We start from the raw sequence: 24,984 nt of genomic DNA on the forward strand, positions 1-24,984 counted from the left end.
CGATTTCTTTCCCCGGTTCAAATCACGGACAAACATTGTCCCACAGTTGTTTATGTTTTTGAACCCATTTTGCACAGAGAGGCATTTTTGAGAAATGTATTTATAGCAATGTTGAATATTATTACACAGGAAAAAAACAACTACCGTAATTCCCAGACTACAGAGCGCACCTGATTAAAAGCCGCATGCTCTAATTTTAGAAAGAAAATCATTTTGTACTTGTACAGGCCGCACCGGATTTTAAGCCGTATGCGTTTCACTCGTAATATGAGATATTTACACAGAAATATTACACGTGAGGATTTTTAACATTTAATTTAATCCGTAAGGTAACATAAACATGGTAACATACAAAAATACATACTGCAAATGCTCTTTCCTCGAACAGCACCTGTAACACGGCTACCTTTAAGTACACATACGTATCAGTAACACACAAATTACGTTGCTTATGTTTTTTTTACAAACAACAAACAACTACTTATCAATTTTATTGGTCTACTGTTACCAGGCAAAATGTTTTTGGCCGCATGAAAAAAAATGCTTTAGCCGCACGTCAGTATAAGCCGCAGTGTTCACAGTGTGGGAAAAAAGTAGCGGCTTATGACCTGAAAACTACGGTACACATTAAATAATTACACAAAGAGTTTTCTTGTAAAACAAAGGGGGGCCTAACAAAAAAAGTTTGGGAGCCACTGTCCTACTCAGTGCGTCCTTGGTTCCGCTGGAAGTCTCTTCCTGTTAAAAGAGAGTTCTATCTCCCCACTTTTGCCAAGTGCTCCTCATCTGGGATTGTCTAATTGCTTTGGGGTGAATAAAAGTGATATATATGATATTGATGGTGCCACCATGGCATTGTATATTGGTTAATCCTCTTGTTAAGTTTTAAGCTGAGTGTCAGACACGGTGAGCAGAGGGTGGTTTTGACCCTGAAACAGAGGAACAAACATTCCCTGCTTTATCGTCCTCCTGGACACTAACAATAACCTCAGTTTACTCAACAAAGGAGCCGTGGGCTGTTATCTTACAGACTTCTATAAAAACACACTTTCAGCACTTAGTTTTAAATATCTGTCCACAACTGGAAGTCGTTGTGCACCCAGAGGAGTCGCCCCCTGCTGACCATCAAAAAGAATGCAGGTTTAAGACACTGATGAGAGTTTTGTAGGGTGACTTAAAAGAAGGTGATTAATGTTAGAAGACAAAGCTGTTTTGTCCTTCCCCTCAACCTCCAATCAGTCAGGACATCTTAGTTCTGCAGAGATCTCTTCCTGTTCAAAGGAAGTGCTGCTCATCTGGGACTGTTTGACTGTTGCTTTACTTTGCAATATAAATGACCTTGAGATGACTGACGCTGCATAAATAAAACTGAATTGACATGATTTCTTAAAATAATTTTATTTTGCTTTGTGTTGCTTTCTCAAGACTATAAATGTAACACAATCCAACAGTAATGTGTCTGACCACAAGTAGCTCTGCCTAAAGAAGCAGTCAAACAGAACAAAAACAAAACAAGCACAGTTTTAATTGAGTTTATATCCAGGATCACAGACAGGCTTTAGAGCCGCAGGATGCCTCAGTTCTTCTGACCTCCAGCTGTTGTCAGTGTGTAATGAAATTGGTTTGCAGCTGGAAATCAGCACAATGAGGAAAAGAGTCACGTTTGACAGACGTCTCCATTTTTCTGAGCTAAAAGACTCCTATCACAGCAAGATCTCCTTCAGATATTATCGCTAAACATCCTGTCAACCAATCACGTCCTCCTGTCAGCGCGCAGGCAGCGCATGGACTCAGATTAGACCATTTGATGTAGCTCATATAGATAAAGCAGATGCCTGTCTGCATGTGCTGCTTCAGCTAATTACACATGGCGCTAATTAGAGTTGAATCAAGGAGGAGGCAAAAAAAGAGAAAAATGACAATCGCTGCTTTTACTGCTGTGATCTTAATGATATTACACAACATTTACTGATGAAACTGCGAGCTTTGAACTGTCGGTTGGTGCCACCTTGTAATAATGCGTCAGGACAGCCACCACACTGCTAATGGGTGGCTAAAGTTGCAGCTCTGGTGTGTCTAACAGGTCAGCTTCCCTCCCCTCTGGCGACCAAACAGAAACAGACCTCATCTAAATTACTTAGCAACACATTATTTTGATGCGAACCATCAGACATTCAATTTATCTATCAAGAATCTTTATTCTTAGACACATTTTGAGTCGCACCATCAATCTGAGAAGTGTTTCCACTGTTATGATGCTGCATCACATTAGTACTAACCCTTAAAAATAACCACAGCACAGACTTCAAAATGAAAAATGGCCACAGGAAACTGGACTGAAAGTAAAATCTAACTGAACAAAAAAAGACTCTTTTAACTTAAATAAAACTTCCTGTTGGGTGCAGGTCCAAGAGGCCTTTTTGTACACTTCTGGATGTTACATACGTGTACTGAAGCTCATACGTGTAGGTGCTTTGTAGGAGTTGTGTCGGGGATGTCATGCAGCTACACATTGCATCTCATGAGTTCTTGAGGACGTTGATGCCCTCAGAAAGCAAACCTGTGAAAATAACAACGGAGCAGATCCAACAAGGCCTTCACACTCAGTCCCAAGAACACAGTAAAGAGCTTAATAAGTAAAAAGTACATGCTGTACTATGTGGAAGTGTACTAACAGAAGTATCTAAACTGAGACCCGGTGGCAGTCTGAGAGTGATTCGAGTGTACGATGGCTTTAAAGTGCAGAGCGCAGAGTTACTGTGATCAGCCTCAGAGGCTCCTGGTGTGCCTCACTCTGCCAGCAGAACATGTTTTATGTTTTATCCAACAGCTGCTGAGACTTTTCAGTCTGAACGATCGGATCGACGCATTTTACAATCACGACACAAACATTTTAGATTTGATTCTTCTACTCTGCTCTTACATTAATTAGTGAACAATTCATGGTTTATTTAAAGTCACTTTTCCCATCCGAAAGCTTCAAAGTCCATCAGCATCTCTTTCTCAGGACCAGAGGACAACAGGCGCACCGCTAATGTCTCACAAAAATGGCCGCCCTCCTACAAAATTTGCCCACACGTGGAATAACGGGGACGCTGATAATCCTCTTCTATTCACTCTCAGTCAACCAATTTATGGAGACAAAACAAAGAGAGGGAGGAACGTGATCACCCCCTTTCATGCAAGTCCCTGCCTAATTAATTTATCTGTGCTCAGCAAGCAGGCCAACGGCAGCGTGGGCGGATCCAGAGGAAACACGACAAACTTCTGACAGTGAAGCCGCCTCGCTCCCACAGCTCTCCTTTATCTGCTGCTGTCCAGCAGCTACGTGTGTGATGTTGTAAACATTAGCATCTAAAGCGGGCATTTCCACGGCTTTCAGTGAGACGCACACGCAGCCTCACCCTCAGTGTGTCACTGCAGAGAAACTCAGCTTTCAGGTGTCCGCTCCCACTTTCCTTTTTCTTTGGTCTAAAATATTTACAATTAAATCCTGTCTGAAGGGAAGCAAATAAATAATCCTGTGTAGAAGACACAGAGAGTTTGTGATTTCTTCTTTTGTCTCTGTATGTTGGTGAAAGGCGATGTGCTGGTGGCTGCAGTTTGAGGCCACAGCAGCTCCAGTGAATGGACTGATATCCCCATCTTACTGTTGTTCCTGTAGCATCATTATTCATTTTGCTCAGTGATTTATGAGGATTGTAATCGTGCATATTCTCTGTTCTCATGGTCATACATGTACACTGTGCTGGTGCTTTGTTACAATGAACAGGAACAGTTTTTAATGTTTTCGTTTTGCCTCCTCTGCCCCAGGATAAGCCCAGTTCTTGTGATTGAAGCTAAAAGCCTGGGGACCGAGCAAAGCTCTGATTGGCTGAAAGAAGATATTGGTTTGTCTTCTGTCTGCATTCTGTTTTAGCAACAGGTTGACATCTGCAAACCCATTTGAGTTTGGGTTTGTGGTCACATTAGATAAGATAAAATTATGATTTCATTCAGACAGCACTGACTACATGTAATGATACAGCTAATAATACAAGCTTTGTGTCAGAGCTAGTCGTTCTGGTTGGACTCTGAACAAAAGTTCATGACTTTACTTACATTAAAGAACGTGGTGGAAGAAGGTTTCTGGTGAGTTGGGTCCACGGTTCTCTTTCAGTTCCTCTCCAATGCTGATGTGAGTTCAGGCATCAGCTGAGCCCTCAGGTGAGCTCGTTACTTCCAGCTGTGTGAGGCTGAAGAGTGAGGTTAACTCTCTCTCACACACACGCACACAAACACACACATGAGACAACAGCAGGGCTGCAAGATTGTGAACAATGTCAGCAGGTGTGTTAGGAGAACATACGGGTGTGTTGTGAACTAGCAGCAGCCATTTTAAATTAGCAGCAAAAACCAAAACTGGTTTTAGAGAAAAATATAAATGTGTTATTTCCACTGTTGGAGCCTCAAGTGGACGTTCGAGGAACTGCAGGTTTTTGCTCTTTGCTCTAAACTTTTCCTGGTTCTAAGTCACCTGTTTCCCCACCAGGCTTTTCTGTGAAGGTCAGTCCAAGAAAAAAAAAAAAAGCTCTCAGGGCTGCAGTTGCCTTTCTGTGTTCCACCAAACATCCACTGCTCCAGTCACCCTGATATACTCCTAGGATGGGTCTCGAACCCATAACCACTGGTTTAGGAGGTTAGAGGCGCTGCCTCAGTGGGACGGTCTCGCCTACCTTCTGTGGAAGCTGTGATGGCCGAGTGGTTAAGGCGTGGGACTTGAAATCCAACGGGGTTTCCCCGCGCAGGTTAAAAGCCTGCTGGGAAGGTTTAGAACGGAAAAGACTGAAGTCTGTGAACTGACCAGATCCCGTGACGGTGAAAGGTGTAAACAGTTAGCACATGTGTGAATCTCAGTGACCAGCGGGAGAAGGGGGCGATCCTTCACTAACAGAAATCTGACCTGCTGAACTCCTTTTTTCGTGTGGCCAAACGTGTTTCACAGTAATGTCACGCACTGATTTTGGTGTAACTACACCTGACTGATGTGCGCAGCAGAAAGAGAGAGAGGGTGAGAGAGTGGAGGGGGTGAGAGAGGTACAGGAACGTGAACGGAGTCAGAGTCTCAGCGGCAGCACAGCTCTGCGCTCCGAGTGTGGATGTTAGAAAAGAGGGAAGGACTCCGAGACACACACACACAGACACACAGAGAGGAGCGCTACCGGTGGACGTGAGTGTGCTCCCGGGCTGCGGAGCGTCTCTCCGGTCAGCTGTGAATGGGATTACGGCGGCTCCTCCGGGACTGCAGGAGGAACCATGCGGCCGCAGAGCTGCCCGCTGCCCTCGGCCCTGCTCCCGCTGCTGCTCGGGCTCTGCAGCGGCACAAGTTTCCCAACTAACATCAACATAGGTGAGTGAGCCCCGAGAACCCGGGGTCTGACCAGCCCGACCCCCACATATTCAGATCATTCGTATCATGATTCACGCGTGGACGCCTGGACCCGAGTGCTTGCGCTCCTCCAGACTGTCTCGAATGTTCCTGCTGTGACTTTGTGTCGATGTGCTCGCGCTTCTGTGATCGGGACTCCCTTACTTACACTAAGTTAGGGTTGATATTTCCACGCGAGGACAGGCGCTTTTCGTGTCTGCAGCACTTTAATATCGCTGCAACACGCAGGGCATCTTTATCACTGTGACGTGAGGCGGCGGTTGTTCACAGTGATTCTCAGCGGCGGGAAGATTATGGAGATCAGCACCGCGGACAGAGTCACAGACTCAACAACCAACAACTGAGTTGATTCAAATATGGATCAAAAATCGTTAAATATGTGAATCATTGAGGAAAAATGTTGATACTGGCTTCAGCACCACGGACAGAACTACTAAATTTGACTACTAACAATATTGGACCAGCATGAGCACCAGAGTCACGGCGGGTGTGACTGATTGTTTTTATGGCCTTAAATTAAATATAGTTAAAAATGTTGCCATGACTGGGGGGGGGGGTCACAAAGACACAGACAGAGCTTATTACAGGCTTATTTTAGGACAAAGGACAGAGTCACAGTAGCTTAATGTGCGTTATGATTCATATGGTTTCTGCCATACACATTTCAGAATCAGCATTTATGGGGTCAGAAAGTCAGATGGTAATATTCAGCACCATGGACAGAATCATGAAAGAATATTGTCTGTTTTTATTGACAAATTCCTAAATTTAAATTTACAATTGAAATAAGAGAATCAGAACTTTAGAGGGAGAGAGGATAAAGACATGGGCTGGAATTCAGGAGCCGGAGAGACAGAGTTGAACACCACAGCATGGCTAACATCACTTAAGGACATAAAGTGTTTTTTAAAGAGAATTATGGTTATTATATTAATCCCTAGGGATTAGAAGAATTAACACCATGAACAGAGCCATATAGGGCTACCATTTCTCATGTCAATAAACATGATCAGGACATCCCAATAGTAAGTCCCAGACTCTAATCCCCTCAGCTAGCCCCGAGGCTACATGTACACAACAGGATTTTCCATATTGAGCTATTAATTTATGAGCCAGTCACCTCTGAACCTGATCAGCTGTTTAGTCTGTTTGGTGCTGAGATGCGTGAAGATGTCCGTTTGCGGAGCGGGTGGATTCATTTTCTCTCAGAGGACTGATCATTTAATGATTGCAGCTCTAATTCCACACATTAGCATATTAACTGTGTTTTTATTGTACGATGGTGTGTTATGATAATCCTGACTTTGCCTGTTTGATGGTTCTTATAATTTCCTCTGAGACATCCCGGCTGATGGGACTGTCAGAGAGGAGCCTGCAATCTTTCTTTGGAATGACTTTATCATATTTTTATCATATTTCTAAATTTAACTGTATCTTTTCATTAATCTGAAGTATTTCCTGAGGCTTTAGTGATTTCCTTCAGATCTGTATTAAACCGCAGTCTGCTCGGGTCACTTTACAGTTTCACTGTCTTGTCTAAATACTTGTGCTTTGCTGTTATATCACTAGATGGAGTTATTGATGATTTATTCTCCTTTTGAATGTACCTTTTATTCCATCATTATATAATATTAAAAACTGAGAAAAGAGCTTATGATTTGTGTCCTAATGGTTCAACTGTTATTATTTAGCTGGCTGTAAAACACTATCTGCCTCTCATGTAGACTCACATAGATGGTGTGGTTCTCTTGCTCAAAGTCACTTTCATTTAGGGACAGATGGAGTCAGGGTTCAAGCCGCCAACCCTGCCATTACTCAACATCTTGCACTATGAGACTCTACATATACAGGGAGTGCAGAATTATTAGGCAAATGAATATTTTGTCCACACCATCCTCTTCATGCATGTTGTCTTACTCCAAGCTGTATAGACTCGAAAGCCTACTACCAATTAAGCATATTAGGTGATGTGCATCTCTGTAATGAGAAGGGGTGTGGTCTAATGACATCAACACCCTATATCAGGTGTGCATAATTATTAGGCAACTTCCTTTCCTTTGGCAAAATGGGTCAAAAGAAGGACTTGACAGGCTCAGAAAAGTCAAAAATAGTGAGATATCTTGCAGAGGGATGCAGCAGTCTCAAAATTGCAAAGCTTCTGAAGCGTGATCATCGAACAATCAAGCGTTTCATTCGAAATAGTCAACAGGGTCACAAGAAGCGTGTGGAAAAACCAAGGCGCAAAATAACTGCCCATGAACTGAGAAAAGTCAAGCGTGCAGCTGCCAAGATGCCACTTGCCACCAGTTTGGCCATATTTCAGAGCTGCAACATCACTGGAGTGCCCAAAAGCACAAGGTGTGCAATACTCAGAGACATGGCCAAGGTAAGAAAGGCTGAAAGACGACCACCACTGAACAAGACACACAAGCTGAAACGTCAAGACTGGGCCAAGAAATATCTCAAGACTGGTTTTTCTAAGGTTTTATGGACTGATGACATGAGAGTGAGTCTTGATGGGCCAGATGGATGGGCCCGTGGCTGGATTGGTAAAGGGCAGAGAGCTCCAGTCCGACTCAGACGCCAGCAAGGTGGAGGTGGAGTACTGGTTTGGGCTGGTATCATCAAAGATGAGCTTGTGGGGCCTTTTCGGGTTGAGGATGGAGTCAAGCTCAACTCCCAGTCCTACTGCCAGTTTCTGGAAGACACCTTTTTCAAGCAGCGGTACAGGAAGAAGTCTGCATCCTTCAAGAAAAACATGATTTTCATGCAGGACAATGCTCCATCACACGCGTCCAAGTACTCCACAGCGTGGCTGGCAAGAAAGGGTATAAAAGAAGAAAAACTAATGACATGGCCACCTTGTTCACCTGATCTGAACCCCATTGAGAACCTGTGGTCCATCATCAAATGTGAGATTTACAAGGAGGGAAAACAGTACACCTCTCTGAACAGTGTCTGGGAGGCTGTGGTTGCTGCTGCACGCAATGTTGATGGTGAACAGATCAAAACACTGACAGAATCCATGGATGGCAGGCTTTTGAGTGTCCTTGCAAAGAAAGGTGGCTATATTGGTCGCTGATTTGTTTTTGTTTTGTTTTTGAATGTCAGAAATGTATATTTGTGAATGTGGAGATGTTATATTGGTGTCACTGGTAAAAATAAATCATTGAAATGGGTATATATTTGTTTTTTGTTAAATTGCCTAATAATTATGCACAGTAATAGTCACCTGCACACACAGATATCCCCCTAAAATAGCTAAAACTAAAAACAAACTAAAAACTACTTCCAAAAACATTCAGCTTTGATATTAATGAGTTTTTTGGGTTCATTGAGAACATGGTTGTTGTTCAATAATAAAATTATTCCTCAAAAATACAACTTGCCTAATAATTCTGCACTCCCTGTAGAGCTCTAACGCTAATTCAGTCGGGACCACTACAATGAGAACAAGTTGAAGAGCAGACCCCAGGTCAGTGACAGCAAAGTTGAGACTAATTAAATGGGATGTAAAGCAGCTTACAGATGTTCAGATGTTTAAATAATGCATACCAAATAAGATTAAACAGGTGTCACTGATTCATTTCTTATAAGGGACTAAACTGCAAGCCAAGCCCAGTGATGGAAGCAATGCAATGCAAGTAAAAGTGGTCATACTTTAGTATATACCTATTCGTCCCCTGGGGGAGTAAAAATCCAGCTTTACTAAGTAAAAGTAGAGGTTAGGGTTAGAGTTTTATCACAAAAAGTGCCTTTTAATCAGAATCCCCACTTTTATTAGATGCGTTGGGTTCAGATTTGGATTGAGGAGGTTTGGCAGGATTTCTTGCTGTGGGAGCACAGAGTCGGACACTGGCTGTTGCTGCTTCTCAGATACATATTTAGCTTGAACAAGAAAATCTGGGAGAGATCATCCTGATGTTCTCAAATAATATCACAAACTAATCTGGATCCAAGGACTCAGGTGATGCAGAGTGTGGAGAAGCTTCAGGCTTGGTGGTTAAATGCGCTATCCTGTTATCAAGGCTGCAGCTGCTTCAAATGGAATTACTAGACTTATTTTAATCAGTGATTCATTCAAGTTATTGATCAAATTAAAATATATAACCTGCAAAAGTGCCCAGTGATTAAAACTGTTATCATCCGATCTGATATTAGTGATGCATAAAGCTCCAGAAAAAGGAAAAAAATTCCAACATGCGGTTATAACAAAGTCGTACAAGAGTGAATATTCTGCGTCCTCAGGACTTTAGTTATGTAACTTACATTTCTATGCTACCATTTTCATGCAGCGAGCTGAAGTAAAGCAGGGGCTCAGTATTGTTTTCTGCCCTCAGTCCTGATGTCAGTAAACAAACGTTCAGCGGGAGTTTATGAAGCGGGGACTCCTCTGACCCCTCGTCTATTCCCATGTCGAGCCTCGACTGGTCAGCTCACACTCAGCGATGTGTGGATGAGGCAGCTGTGGGCTGTAGCGCGTGTTACGCTGCCAAAATGAAGTTTAAATGTGATTCATCAGGCCGCTGGTCCAGATTCCCGCTGTGGCTTCCACTCAGGTGGGATGCTCATTTGGCATCAAGTTGAACTAACCTTCATTTTACTGGAATAAAATCCCTCCTGCAGCGTGACCCTGCACGCCCAACCAGAGCGCCTCGGCACTCCTGCATGTCTTTATTTAACCAGAGAGAGCTTCAGTCACAGCAGATGGATTGCTTCCAGCCCTCATTTCTCTGATGAATAAATCATAAATGATTCTAATAAAATTTCACAAACTGTGTAGGGATTGCAGATTTTGTTCTAGGTCAAATATACACAACAAACTTTATCATTAACAAAACCTTTATTCGAGCATAGTGCCTCATTGAGGTTTTGCAAGTGAGACTTCAAGTTATATAAAGTTTAAAGATAGAGACATGGAGTACACAGATACAGACATGAAGAAATTAATTTATTCTATTATTATTGTATTCATGGGCAACAATATTGTGACCCCAGTTGACTGAAAAAAGTCCAGTTAAGTCATGTGACTGAACATGCTTCAGTGATAAGTGACGAATGGAGAGAATTTGACTTCTGTCTGTCATGTTGACTCAGCATTTTCAGTTTCTTATGTTTCTGGTATTCTTCTGTATTATGATTTATGTCTGATTCTTTAGTTATCCTGCTTTGAATATTGTTATAAATCTACGTTTCAGTTTATTCTGGTTTAGAGTTTAGTTCTTAAGTTTTGTTCTTATGCCCTCATGTTTAGTTTAGGTTTAGTTCTGTGCTTCGTCTTCTCTGCCCGTGTGTTCCCTCTGTGTAAAGTCCATGTTTCTTAGTCTGTGTCTTTGTGAATTGTTTCCTGTTTTATTTTGAAGGGTTATGTCTGATGTCAGTGTTTCTAGCTTCGCTCCCCCTGTCTCGTTAGGTCTCATTCCTCCCAGCTGTGTTCCCCTGCTGTCTCTAATTCCTTGATGACTTCCTTAGTGTGTTTAAGCCCCATGTTTCTTTGTGTCAGTGTCGTGTTGTACCATCAGATTTTGCCTGTGTGGTCCAGTTTGTGGGTTTTCCCAGTTAGGTTTCTGTTTTGTTTTCTGCCAGCAATAAAGCTGTGGTTTTTGAGTTGCACTCAGTCTCTGAGTCCTGCATTTGGATCCTCACCTCCGCCTGCCCGCACACAGAGCCCTGACACTGTCATAGAAATCCAAACAAAGACGAGAGCTGGAGTTCCACTGGATCAGGAAGGAAAATGAGAAACTGCACGGGTTGTATGTTCCTTTAAGACAGGGGTGTCGGACTCCAGGCCTCGAGGGCCGGTGTCCTGCAGGTTTTAGATCTCACCTTGGGTCAACACACCTGAATCACATGATTAGTTCGTTACCAGGCCTCTGGAGAACTGCAGGAGCTAATTTAGCCATTTAAATCAGCTGTGTTGGTTCAAGGACACATCTAAAACCTGCAGGGACACCGGCCCTCGAGGCCTGGAGGTGCCCACCCCTGCTTTAAGAAGTACTCCAACCTTCACAATGAAGTAAAATTTTGCAACAAAATGCTCAAAACTCATTGAGCTCATTTTGTAGTCCATCTGGATATCGTAGTTTTGACAGGGGAGTCTGCGGTAAGTGCCGTCACATTCTCTGAGCTTCTCTTTACTTGCGACCTATTAAATACTCTTTCACAGCTTTTCTTCCCTTCATGAAATCTTCCATTGAGTTCAAGCACTGTTTGTGTATGAGGGTGAATAAAAGAGGGCCAAGGAGGGATCCCTGTGGAACTCCAGTATTCATTCCAAGGGACTCTGATCTGAATACTAAAGACTGTTGAAGTTATACTAGAAATATATTTATGAGTACTCAAATAAAACTCATCACACCTGCTTCCTCCCCTGACTTTGACATCACACAAATCCAAAAGTAGAAAAACAAGTGTCTGAAACTGATGTTTTAGTAGTGTGGCTAGAAATGATATTTTCCATTTTGTGTGTGTGTGTTTTAATTAATACTGAGATTTTTATTTTGAAACTGTAAACAGCAAAAATGTCCCATTTTGTGTTTGCGTTCCTCCTAGCTGATGTGCTTGATGTGGGATTTAAGTAAATATTTCCTGTCGTGTCACGATTCCTGTTATGTGATATTGTTACTTTTATCGCTATTTATGATTATCTTTTCACTGTTTTTTTGCATTTAAATGTGCAGTGTGTTCATTGGGCAGGAAACTTTGCTTTGGCTTAGCTGGGTTAGCTGCACTGGAGCATTCATACAAGTGAAAGTTTCTCCTCATGTTTCCTGTTGCGTACATGAGAAACCATCTTGTTTTGAAGGTCATGTAAAATATATGACAAGCAGCTGTAACCGGTGTGTTCCTGCGTTGTCTGACACTGAAAGGTAAAAGAAAGAAAGACCTCCAAGTCACTAACTTGCCCGCTCCAGCTCCTACAACCAAATGTAAACAGTAAGGAAGAGGGTTAGCTCAACCCACCACAACTTCCAAGCTAACAAAAATGATCTATTCATGATAGCATTAACTGTGCCTATAACACATGTGGCACACACATACTACACATTTACAGTATCTACCAAAGACAGGCACAGTGATGACAATAACTGAACTAAAACACAATCAGAAACATCAGGGTGGCTAAATATACATTATATGTGTGTTGTACAGTGTTGGGAAAGAAATGACACCAACCTCTCCCACAGGGGAATTCTGGAAAAGGGGAGAGGCCAAAGGGGTACCCCGTATTTATAGGGTTGCACCAAAGAAGGAGGAGGGGCTCTAACTGATAATGAACATAACTACAGGCTTGAAGGTCCTAAAAGTCAGGTATAAAAGGAAGGGTTTGGGGTCTAGAACACATTTTGTGTAATTATAACAATATGTAATTTATGACCCGGTTACACAGACATGGAGGGGGTTGGAAGGTGATGAATCATAACAGACCTCTTGTATTAAAAAGTTATTGTAAAGTTTGAATATCTTCGTGTTCTCCTAAGGTAATAATGGCTAAATATGATACTGACTTGTATAACTACCAGTTTAAAAAAAACAGTAACTGGGTAGGACACAAAGAAAAAGTCTCCAAAATGCTCGACTGGGTTAAATGAATAACACATAGTCAAACTTCAGAGACAGTGTGTCCAGTTGGGAAGCATAAACTGTGAATCCGTTTCACCTGCTTTGTACAGATGAAAGTGGCAGCAGGTGCGCTGGACAAACCCCAAATAAAGGGAATGGTCTTGCAGGTGCTGACCACAGACCGCTGCGCTCTGCTCATCCCTCCTGGCTGCTTTTTTTTTTTTAACCAGTTTTGCTTTCCGTTCATGTCTTTGTCACTGCTGGTGGAATGAGACAGTACCTGCAGCTCATTCAGGCTGGATCTGGGCACGGGTTCATCTCCTCCAGGACGGCACATCCATATCGACCAGCACATTCTCAGGAGTGTGATGGGTCATTAAAAACAGAGAACTGGACGGAGCCTTATTTGCTCCTCTGTGTGAGGAAGAACAAAATGAGCTTCTGTGCTCGTCTCTGACCGAACTGTCAGATCCAGAATCCACGAGGGGCCGGCGTCCTGCAGTGAGACGGACACCGTGCAGCTGGATTAATGTCCTGTTGGTGTCTCTGCAGTGTAATGGGTGCTTCCTGACTGGACACATTGATATCTGCGAAGTTCAGCTGACTTTGTGTTTTACTGCAATCATCGGGAAAAATCACCTTCTCTCTGAGTGTGAACCTCAGATGTGAGTTATCAGGAATAAAAATCATAATGATGGTCACAGTGAAGCTGCTGACTTTCATCCAGGAGTGTATTCCACTCTCTTACTGTCCCTGATAATTTGAACCTCTGACTGCATTTGTCATGGCCGACACATTCGGACCATCACAGTTAGATTCAGGGGAAAACTCCATGGCTCATATTCGATGATTACATCGATAGTGATAACAGAAATCTTTGTGTCCATCTGCCTGCAGCCTGCAGATTTGAGCACACAGCTGCCACATTCTGCTGAGCTTCCCACAGACATCCACACTGCTGAAGGTCACAAGTACTGAGAGAAAAATCTCTTTTCTTCCTACTCTCAAGTTTAAGGCAACTCCGGAAACTCTTAATAATCTCCAGCACTTTATGGGGAAAGTTTGATTCCTACAGGACAAGCTTGTCTCTACTTAATGTGTTAATTTTCACAGCAAGGACAGCACAGTACTTATCATGCTCATGTCTATTTTAGGGGGCCTTGGCTGAAACAAACTGATCAACAATTTCAAATGTGAATACAAAGTGATGACCCGCACGGTGCTTTGATGGAAAAACTAATATACAGTAGGAGTGTGAAAAGTATGAATTTTTTGTGTTCCATATCGCCCCCCTCTGGTGATTGAAATCCCACTTACACAATAATAAAAATGGCATCAAATTGTGGAGATGCTGAACTGAATTTGTGGGTATCTTAAACTTTTATTTTCCCACATTTATTTTTATGTGATGATCTAAAAAGCTCTGTAAAAATCCCAACATGTTTCTGTTGAGGAAACCATGGCGATGCTAATTTCTGCACTGACTGGCTAAATAAAGATGAAGGAGAAGCTCGGTGCAGAAGAAAGATGTTTTCCTTCCTTTTTCTTTAACTGCAGAAAATTTGTGCCTAAATGTCACCAAACAGCAGCAGAAAATCAACCATAACTGCAAAAAAAGCTGAAAACTGAAACCTTTTATTAAACTGTTTCATTCAAAGATCTGTTTGTGTGGAGATAGAGAGGACAGAGCAATTTTTACTTTCCTGCTGAGAAGAAGAGTCATGAAAGCTTCACCACAAAAAGAAAGAAAAACATAAATTAACATTTGAATCGAGGAAGTTGGAGCGCCCTGCTGTGCAGTCATATGAAAGCATCTCTTCCTCCTTCAGCACAGAAAACAGAAGAGGGTCAGTCAGTCAGAGTTTAAGTGTTTGGATAATTTCCACGTGACCCTAGAAACCATTATGCTGAGAGGGTATGAGTGCCGTAAAAGTGGCTCCAGTAAGAGCAGAGAAAAGAGGCTTTTAACAGCAATTACAGCAAAGCGGGCACTTGTCATTATTAGTGGCAATGGTAAACTCTGTGTGAGCAGCCAGCTCACGGGCAGCACAATCAAACATCACAAAGTTTCTTAACTTTCTCCCATTTCTTATTTTAGGGTAAAGTTGGAGTTTGAGGTGCTCAGGAGCAGTGAGTGTGAATACACTTACATGCAAGTATGAAAACACACAGTTCAGCTCCACTTTTCTTTTATTGGGGACATGAAAGTGAAATAAATTGGAAGAAAACTTCTTTGCTATTGTTAGCATGGCTGCTCTATCACGACTATATGGACATCAAATTAAGAACAGCAAGCTGGAGGAGAGAGAAGCTGGGAGTTTATTCATTTCCACCCAGCATGAAGACAAGGAGCCACATTTAACCTCATTTACAGACAACAGAGAATGAAACCTGACCCTGATTAGCGGCCTTAAGTAGACTAATATGAGCTGAACACGTGAAAATGTTTCACTTCATAGCAACTGAGGAATTTTGGCCTTAAACAGGACAAAGGTTCCAAGTTCAGACAGGAGTGAGACACGGCTGCTGACTGCTGTTTCTGGCTATCAGCAGCAGGAAGTGGCATCCACGATGACCACTTTATAGACAAAATTTTTAGATGGTTGAATAACTAAAGCTCCACACTGAAAAAAAGTGGTTAGACATATTTTAAATAACAGTCTTTTAAGGCGAAACAGGAGAAGCCCCACAATTACATCGTTTAGTTCCAATAGTTTTTTTTTAAGGCATTTCTATATGAGTAAGAGAAGCTAGCTTAACAGTAGACTCATGAGCTTCATTAGCTCCCTGCTAAAGGTGAGATGACTTGCAGGCAATGTTCCCTCTAAGCTACGCGCGCGCACTGCTGGCATGGTCTCTGCACACAGAAAATCTAACCTGAATTGAAATTAAAATAAATACGTTAACAATTCTGTTTTGCAGTTTAAGTTAGTAAGTGACCGGAAACTGGCTGCTCCACCCAATGATGCGATTCACATTCGTATATACGCAGCTAATCAACATCGTTGACAGGCTATGACAGCGTCCTTATGTGCCGACACCGGTGTTTTAGCTAGCACAGCGGCGTGGCTGATGTGGAGTGAAGCCATGTTAATGACAACGTGTACAACCATTGGAGATGTGAGCAGGACAGACGGAACAAGTGATGGAAAACGTGTGGACTTTATACCAGTTTTTAAATTGTGTTGATCGGCCACGTAAAACCAGAGTTATGATAAAAATATCTGCAATGTTTGGTTTTCTTCTTGAATACTGTCGTTGTTCATATTTACTGCGGGAAGAAACGGTAAAAACAGCGTTTTATAAGGAAAGTGCTCGAAAGCCTGTGAGCAAAAACAAAACCAAAAACTTTGATGCAAAAATTTGATGCAGAACACCTGATTGTTCTGTAAATAGTTTGAAATGTTTATTTAAAAAACTGCCTTGTCTGCATTTTTAGGTAAATAGCTGCAAAAACCTTTTGAAGAACTAACTATATAAATAAAGCCACAGGACAGGACGACATCCCAGCTGAAATCTGGAAGTTATGATGGGCGACCGCAGTACAACATATCTTGCGGCGCTCTTCAACCGTATCACGGCCGAAGACAAAGCCCCCTGAGCTTGGACAACGAGCATCACAGTGCCCATCTGGAAGGGCAAGGGAGACGTCACAGAGTGCACCAACTATCGACCGATTCGTCTACTCTGCCATGCAATGAAGATCTTCGAACGTGGCTTGGCCCTCTCGCCCCTGATGTTCACCCTCTGTATGGACACCGCGACGGCTGATCTGCAATCACCACATCCATGGAGCCTCCTGTATGCAGATGATGTGTGCCTATCAGAAACAGAAAACTGCCTAGCCCTGCAAACCCAAACACAAGCATGGAAAGACCAGCTCTCCAAAAACGGCATGCGCCTGAACATCAAGAAGACTGAGTACCTTGAATGCGGCCCCCAGACCAACAGTACCATCAATATCGACGGTGAGCCGCTGACTAAAGTTGCCCAATTCAAGTACCTCGGGTCCCTTGTCACCTCGGACTGTGAAACTCTACCAGGCGCCAGACTCCATGTCAACACAGCGTGGATGAAGTGGCGTCAGGTCAGTGGAGTCTTATGCGACAACAGAATGCCAATCTATCTTAAGGCGAAAGTCTATAAGTCGATCGTGCACCCAGTGGCACGACCAAACACAAACAAGCCCTTCACACCATGGAGATGAAGATGCTGAGGTGGCCTCTGGGCCACGACTTGACCGAGCGAGGAACTAAGATGTCAGGAAACAATGGGGAGTGACACCGATCACAGACAAGATGCGAGGCTCCGATGGTACAGCCACGTAGCGATAAGAACTCCATTGCAAAGACCGCCCAGCAATTAGATCTGGGTGGAAACAGGCTATGAGGAAGACCAAAAAAGCGCTGGATGGACCGAATCAAAGATGACATGAAGGCTGCGAATGCTACACCAGAAGACGCCCTGGATAGGAAGAAGTGGAGTAAGACATGCAAAATAGCGGACCCTGCATCGCAGGATATAAACTGCTTGGAAGAAGAAGAATTATATAATTAATTGCACAACATTGGTCATTATATACTGTATGTTGCAGACAGAGTTACAGACTCTCTCCCAGACCACAGACTCATAATACAAGTCAGAGCTTTATAAAAAAAAAAAAAAAAAAAGGAAAGTTGTGTTTTCAAAATTGGAGTTCAAGTTATTTTTACTTCCAATAGTGTTAACATGCTACACAGGTCATGAACAAGATTTTTTTTAATTAAAATTTCATTGTAAGTGGGCTAAAGCAGTTAATTAAAAGTAGTCTAACATAAATGTAAACGCTGTAATTTGATTATTTTAATAAACCATGTAACTTGGATGGATTCGATGCTGGCGTGACCACAGTGCACACGTCTGCTGTTGCTCAGTGGTCCAAGGGACGCTCAGGGAGTTTGTGTGTTCGCTCAGACACATGAAACATCAGAGAGAACATTGCATGCAGGTAAACCTTGTGATGTGTTTCTAGTTCATTCATTATCTGATAAATCTTGAAATAGGGAGCTGTCAAAGACTAACATGCTTTAATTGTGCTAAACAGCTCCACATGAATAACTAGCACGAGCTAATTAGCACAATATTACGTCATGGACATTATTATAAAATTTTTGTTTTTCCTGCAATAATCCAGAACACACCATTAGCTTTTCTGCGGAGGGAAGCAGGGCGATGCGCTGACCCTCGATTTCCTTTTCTTTTGACTTTTTGAGGCTTAATTTAAAGTTTTGCTGAGTGTGACACAGAGCTGCTTTTGTAAACTCTGTTTGCATTTATACTCTAAGAACAGGATAAAGTGGGGGTGCTCTTCAGGGCGGTCCTATAAAGGACAATCACTATGAACAGCTCAATAAAGATTTCACTCTTGTATCTGATTTCATGTTAAATCAAACAGCATCAGCTCTTACTGTAAAGCACACCGGTGTTTTTGGGCTTGTGGGTGAGCGGTCGTTTCTGGGGCTTTCCTGTCCTTTGTGCTTTGGGACACTGAAGAACACCCTCTGTGTGTCTCTGTGTGTTTGTCAACAGGAGGCCTTTTCCCCGGTGACTCCCATGAGTACGAGGTGTTTCGTTTCGCCCTGGCACAAAACCAGGACATCCCCAAGCTGGTGCCACAGGTGGACATGGTGGACACGAGCAGCAGTTTCGCCATGACCTACGCCTGTAAGTTCATAGACCGATGGCGCTCTGGGGCGGGCCAGAGGGTGACTCTTTGTTGGTGTTTGGGGTATTTTACCACATTTTTAACTGAGCTTTTTAATTCTGGTATAAACAGCATTTTGTGCACCTGTGCTTCAGCAGTTAGTTACCATGGAGCATTTCTACTTGGTTTAATTTCATTTTACAAAGCGGTTCAGGTGCCATGCTCATCTTTTAGATATCTGAATTGATATGAATGAATGCAAGCAGGAGGACCTGGTGCATAAATCTTTGAAACAAAGCATCTCCGGCTGTGCTTGTTTTTTTTTTTCTTGGTGCACTCATATCCCAGATTCCAAAACGCAGCTGGGCATAGAGGATGTTTACCTCACACTGCTGCAGTTGGATCAGATCAAAGTTGAGTTTTGCTCAACAGTTTTGGGATGGAACTGGCTGCCGCTGGTCCGGTGGATTTGGAGGTCACTCTGCTTTGCTGAAATGTAACAACAACACGGTTTATTAACTCTACAAACAGTCTGATGTTTCCTTTCTCTGTAATGAAATTATCAGCGCTCACTGTGGAGTACTTTTATTATTTCATAACAGCAGACAGAAAGGAGTGGCTTCACTCAGTGTTTGCTCAACATTTATGAGTGAAGCCGTCATTAAAGCATCATCCAGCTCAGCCTGTGGTGATCAGCGTGAACTCATCAAGGAAACAATTACAAGAAAAATAAGAACCATCTGCAGAACTCGGAGACATTTGCAACAATCAGAAAGCTTGTTTATATGAAAATGTAAAATGTACCTTCATAACTTATAACCTGTGTGCTCCAATCCCCTGACTTTGATATACTTATTTTCGGCTGTATGTGGATGTAAAAATGTAGTTTATCTGTCAGGTTACACGTGCCCAAACAACTGGCAGAGCTCATATTTGAATAACACTGCAGCTGTTTCATCATCAGGTTACTCCGCACGGTCTCTTACCACAAAGTGCTCCAAACATCTGAATCACATTCCTCCCACGACGTCAGACATGCCGCTGGTGTCCTGCAGCACCGATGCTTCTGCTGCGGCATTATTAGATCCCGAGAGAAGAATGTCTCAACTTCTCCGAGGTTTCAGCACTTCTTAATGTTGTTGCAGGCTGACAGGAGACGTTCTACATGTATGAAGTAATAGAGCGATTGTTGTGACAGTGGAGTGCGCTGCATTCGAGGGCTCGCTTTCAGGAACCAAACAAACAGTTAATCCGCCAGCGTTGTCTCTGCAGCTGATGCTGCTCTGGCTTCATTCACTGGAACTGAGAAAGTGTCAAAAAAGGCATAAAGAACATTACTGGAGATCTTGATCAGAGAGCCAATGATGTTCTAGTAAAGTTAGAAAATAATGGAAAAAGTCCAGGAGTATAAAAGAGTTTTTACAATAACTTTAGCATGTTTAAGATAAGATAAGATAAGATAAGATAACCTTTTTTAGTCCCACACGTTCAAAATATTTTGGTCATATGCTAAATCTATTTAACACTTTAAAGTCAAGAGTTTATATGAGTTTCTGAGACTTCTACATCATCACTGTATATTTTAGCGATGCTAAAATTTGGTGTTTGGTGATTTGCCCTCTTAACTTCACCAAAGGACAAATAGAATTTGAATTTTAAGGGCTGAAAACAGATTTCGGGTCAGTTTAACTGCCCCACTGCTTTGCTTTGACCACAGTTACAAGGCAGCAAATTGTGCCATAGTTCTATTTCCAGACTTTTTATTTTGGAAGGTTTGAAATGATTTTTAAAGACAGGATTTTGCAGCAAATACATGTTTAAGACTTCAGTGTCAAATTCAGCAAAGCAAATTTCCTGCCGGTTATTTTTGGGTCTTGATGATATAACACATGGTTTTTGTAGCTACTGAATGTGCGCTTTTGCTCGGATGCTTTTGTGCATTGTTAGTTTATCATTTGGCTCTCTGTGCTGCTTGTCTGACTGGGTTTTTTGAAGGGTTAGCCTGCTGTCCGCTGCACTCACCGTCATGGGTCAGTGCATCATTCTCCCGTCATCCAGACTTCATTCAGCAGACCTGGGATTTACAGGGTAAACACAAGTACATGGAGCCTGGCTTCAAAAGGGCACGTTGCGGCAGTAAATGGACGCAGACCATGGGGAGCTCGCCACTAAATGGACTCTGGCTCCGGGGAGCGTTCTGTACAGTGCAGCAGGTTTAGACAATAATGTGCTGACCTGTTTCATTCTGCCCCAAAACACTGAATTTACCACCTGGATGTTCAGCTGCTGCTGCAATGAATCAGTTCAACCTCAGACACGCGGCTTCATGTGTGACATGAGCTGTTTAAAGAGCTACAGTACGAGTGCTTAATCACACTGAGTACAGACCACAGCACATGTCATCACTTAACATCATTAGACAACAGAGGTCATTACAACTTATTTTAACTGAGTATTTCACATACATCACTCTGGAACTCAACTCTTTAAATTAAGAAATCAACCTAGCAACACTTTATGCTTCAGTATTTAGCATTAAAAACAGAGTTTAGTTGTCCTGAAAAAAGTGATAATGTTGGTACTCGTCAGAAAGGTGATGCTACTCAAAACACTTAGTCCAGTAAGTTTTTGGGTCAACGCAGTAAATAATAGAAAAACACAAATACAACAATTTGTGGTCATTTATTTAGAAATATGTGACTAGTAGCTATGATTCTTATTTAACATGGACATGAACGTATTTATTGTATACTTTAAACCGATGAGTTGCTCAGGTATATTTGGGGAGTCATTTAAACATTTTAAAAACTCTTGTTTTTATGACAATGGTATGATTAATATACAATTGGATAAACAAACTCTTAAGCCTCAGTCTCGACCAAAGGGATGAATCCTTGTTATACTTCTTTGAAGTCCGCTGTCTGAGGTTTATTTGTAGCTGATGTTTTCTAATTAAAGTATCTGCAGATGAGTCTGCGCAGTCAAGAAAATAGGCAGTCTACATGGATCCTTGTTCGCCATGTGGTGGTATAATTTAGATCGCTTGGACCCCAGCAAACCCCAGCAGGGTCACAGACATGAAAAGTATCCTCAAGACTTTATGTCTGAAATTTGAGTTGTTGCTAAATTAGCTAAATTACACATGCTAATCAGCAATAGGTAAAAGACTACTGACCACAATTTCTTCAACGATGAGTTAGTACAACCAGCTGCACAGAAAGCTCCACCATTTGTCAGATAACCGCATTAGAAAAACTGCAAAAGGCATCAACAACACAAACATGATCCAGAGATCCAATTCAGTGACTCCAATTAGCAGACAGCTAGCAACTGCAGTCGTCTGTGTTGCAATCCATCCATCAGTCAAAGAGGCCACGCCCCTAGTAATGCAAACTTTAAAATTCATTATTATCCAAGTATTTGAGTTATTAAAGAATTCACCCACCAGGAGGCTAAGGTTCAGGAGGTAGCGTTGGAAGGTTCCCTGGCTCCTTTAGCCTGCGTGGAAGTTTATCCTGAAAAGTTGTCCACAGAGCCTCATGTCGCAGCGTGAAAGTGTGAACTTGGGCAGAAACATGCTTGTACGATCGTCTGTGAATAAGTGAAGGAGGCTTGTCGTAAGAAAGTGCTTTAAGTGCTCAAATGGAGTGTAAAAGTACCCATCCCTTTATACACAGATGTAATGAAGCAGCTGAGAGTTGGAACATTTTTCGAAGTAAGACATAAGCATGTTTATTTAGCTCCTCCCAAGAAGGATTACTCAAAAATGCACTCAAATTGAAAACACCAGTTGCCTTACTAACTACCTCTGCCAAATACACCAGCAGAAACAAACAACTCCAAACCTTCACTATCTAAAAATGTATTAAGCAGGGTAATCTCCCGGATGAGCCCCCAATTTATGTTACGTCCCCTGGCTAGTCTAGGGGGTTGAAGGGACGAACATAAAGGTGGATAGAGAAGGAGGAGCCAAGATGGTAATTTTAGAAGGTTTATTTAATACTGGTGATGGGATTTGGGTTCAGACTGAGGTATAACGTCAGGGAGAGCCAAGGCCAACATAACAAACAAAACATCCCTGATGTAGAAATAAAAGAAACTTACCTAACTCCAAAGAAACAAAATATACAACCTATAACCATAACCTACCTAACAACACATAAACAGGAGAAAACAGGGTGTCAAAACAAAAGGCAGCTCTCCCCTACAAGCAGTCCGAACATGAAACAACAATGCTCACACAAGATACAAAGGCATGCAAGCCTGCACAGGTATGGCAACCAAAATGGCCAGAGGGCACAGAAGCACAGCTCCACAGGCCTTAAATAGTGCTCTGCTGATTACCAATTAGCCGGACTCTGCGCAGCATCCAATCAGGACAGAGGAGGTGGAGCCTGGACAAAACAAAGGGTTAGTAGGGAGAAGAGACATCCTCCTGGGGGATGTAACAATTACTGTGGCAACAAAGAAAATGTTGGAGGAGCTTGTTGCATTTTGACTTTAAAACTAAACAAGCAGTGTTGGTGCCAATATTTCAAATCAGTGACAGAAAACTTTAAAATAAGAAATAAAAGTGACACAAACTGCAAAAAATGTAAAAAGGCTCAGATGAACCTTAACATAAGGAAGTAAACATGAAGTTGGTACCAACACTCAAAAAGGAAATGCTTCATCTCTGAGAAGCTCAACCTCAAGTATTAACATCAGTTTATTTATTCATATTCTATCTTGAAGCAGGCAGTTTTAGCAGCTCCAGTCTCAGAATACTAAACAAAAAATGCTAATGCTAATAAAAGTGGAATATAAAATCAGCTCTCAGTGGTGCAGCTGTGCTCTGCAGCATTAAAGCTAAATCTGGAGTGAAAGACAATTTGACTGCACATTACACAGGTTATAGTGTTGTTATGAGGGCAGATATTTCTTAATAACGTCCTCACTGATCATGTTTTACAGCCCAGCAGAGCAGATAATCCCAAAAACATGCTTCCAGTTCGATTGTGAAGTCTTTAGAACCAGCGCCATGTAGTTAATAAGCAACAAGTGCCTGTGTTTCTGCTGAGTCATACTTTATACATGTGTAGAGCCGCACAGAGCCAGTCGTCCTCTCTCATCTGACAGAATCGTTGGCTTTGATTTGGACGGGGCTTAGTCAGGATCTCAAAGTTTGATATTCACAATCTCCCAGTTTTTCATCTTTATTAACCCTTAAACGCACAGCCTGCTGGCTTGGATGCATTTGTTGATCTGAGTGTTTCAGGAAGACAAAGCGTCCGTCCATAGGAACGTTTCTAGATACTTGGGAGGGGTGAGGATTTTGAACCAACGTGTTCTCTATTATTATCATTTACGTACAAAATAAATATCTTTATCTCCAGTTTGGTACCAAAGACTTGGAGAAACAATGCTGAGGAGCACTAACGCTGCTCTGGTGACTCAGCACCTCACTAAGATGCTTAGTTTTCCTATCAATTACCTAATTAAAACAACCAGTGTATCATAGGCCTCTAAGCAGTGTTAGCCTATTGGTTGTTTGTAGCTGAGTGAGAAATGTTTTCAGTCAGTTATAAGAGAGTTTTTCTGTGCTGGTGTTTTGGGTTTGGCTTATTCCACCTGAAGGTGAGTTCATCGAGTCTCTGGATCTCTTTAAAATGAAAATTAATGAGAGAAAATCAGTGAAACCAAAAGTGGCCAAAAAGATAACTGTCCGTGCATCCATCAGTCCATCCATTTTTTAGGTGCATACTACTGTTTGTAAGCCCCCCCCTCGTAGAGTCTGCCAAGGAGAATGGTTAGGAGCTATGATTGCAAGGAAAGATGGAGCCAGAAATCACATCGCCTCGTCTGAGACAGCCCTGAGGGAGGGCTTCGTTGGCAAAAGCTGGGCGGAAGCCATCCTCTGGACCTGGAGGAAGGACAGTGAGCGTCCTGTGCTTTTAGCCCTCTGATTACCTCTAGTGTTTTGTTTATCATCATATTTCCAATTTTAATTCTTATAGAAAAAAAGGCGTCACAAAGGATTCACATGTCCTCCATCTCAGGACGTCTCTGTCTGAAACTGAGGGTCAAAGTGTCTTCCAGAAAAAGTCCAACAGTTAGAGGAAGGTTTCACAGTTGTATGAAGGCAGCTCAGTGCAGAGCAGACCTCTGTGGGTCTTATCCTCGCAGCACTACCACCTGCTCCGACAGGCCAGTTTCTTTGGGTGAAACAAAGCAGCCTCAGTGTCTGATGCTCTCCTAAAAACTCGTCCTCTGCTCGCTCCTCTGAGCAAACAGGAAACCACAAAGTGCAACTCCTGGTTTCCTCTTTTCT

The 24,984-nt window shown here is 42.4% G+C and overlaps 1 protein-coding gene across 5 annotated transcripts in view; it reads left to right on the top strand.

The window, feature by feature from the left end:
- Positions 1 to 4,836: 4,836 nt before the first annotated feature.
- The window catches only part of LOC146379685 (glutamate receptor 1-like), a 110,482-nt gene continuing 90,334 nt past the window's right edge, over positions 4,837 to 24,984 (top strand). Inside the window, exons 1-2 of one of the 5 annotated variants that reach the window (XM_084941017.1) lie at positions 4,837 to 5,389; positions 18,560 to 18,694. In XM_084941017.1, the coding sequence (XP_084797143.1) occupies positions 5,296 to 5,389; positions 18,560 to 18,694 (229 nt within the window). In that variant the 5' untranslated portion in view covers positions 4,837 to 5,295. The remainder of the gene's footprint in view (positions 5,390 to 18,559; positions 18,695 to 24,984) is intronic. The other 4 variants (XM_084941016.1, XM_084941014.1, XM_084941013.1 and 1 more) reach the window with 4 other exon arrangements.

Source organism: Perissodus microlepis, chromosome 10 (assembly GCF_051167445.1).
Source record: "Perissodus microlepis isolate ML-2025 ecotype Zambia chromosome 10, ASM5116744v1, whole genome shotgun sequence".
Lineage (NCBI taxonomy): Eukaryota > Metazoa > Chordata > Actinopteri > Cichliformes > Cichlidae > Perissodus > Perissodus microlepis.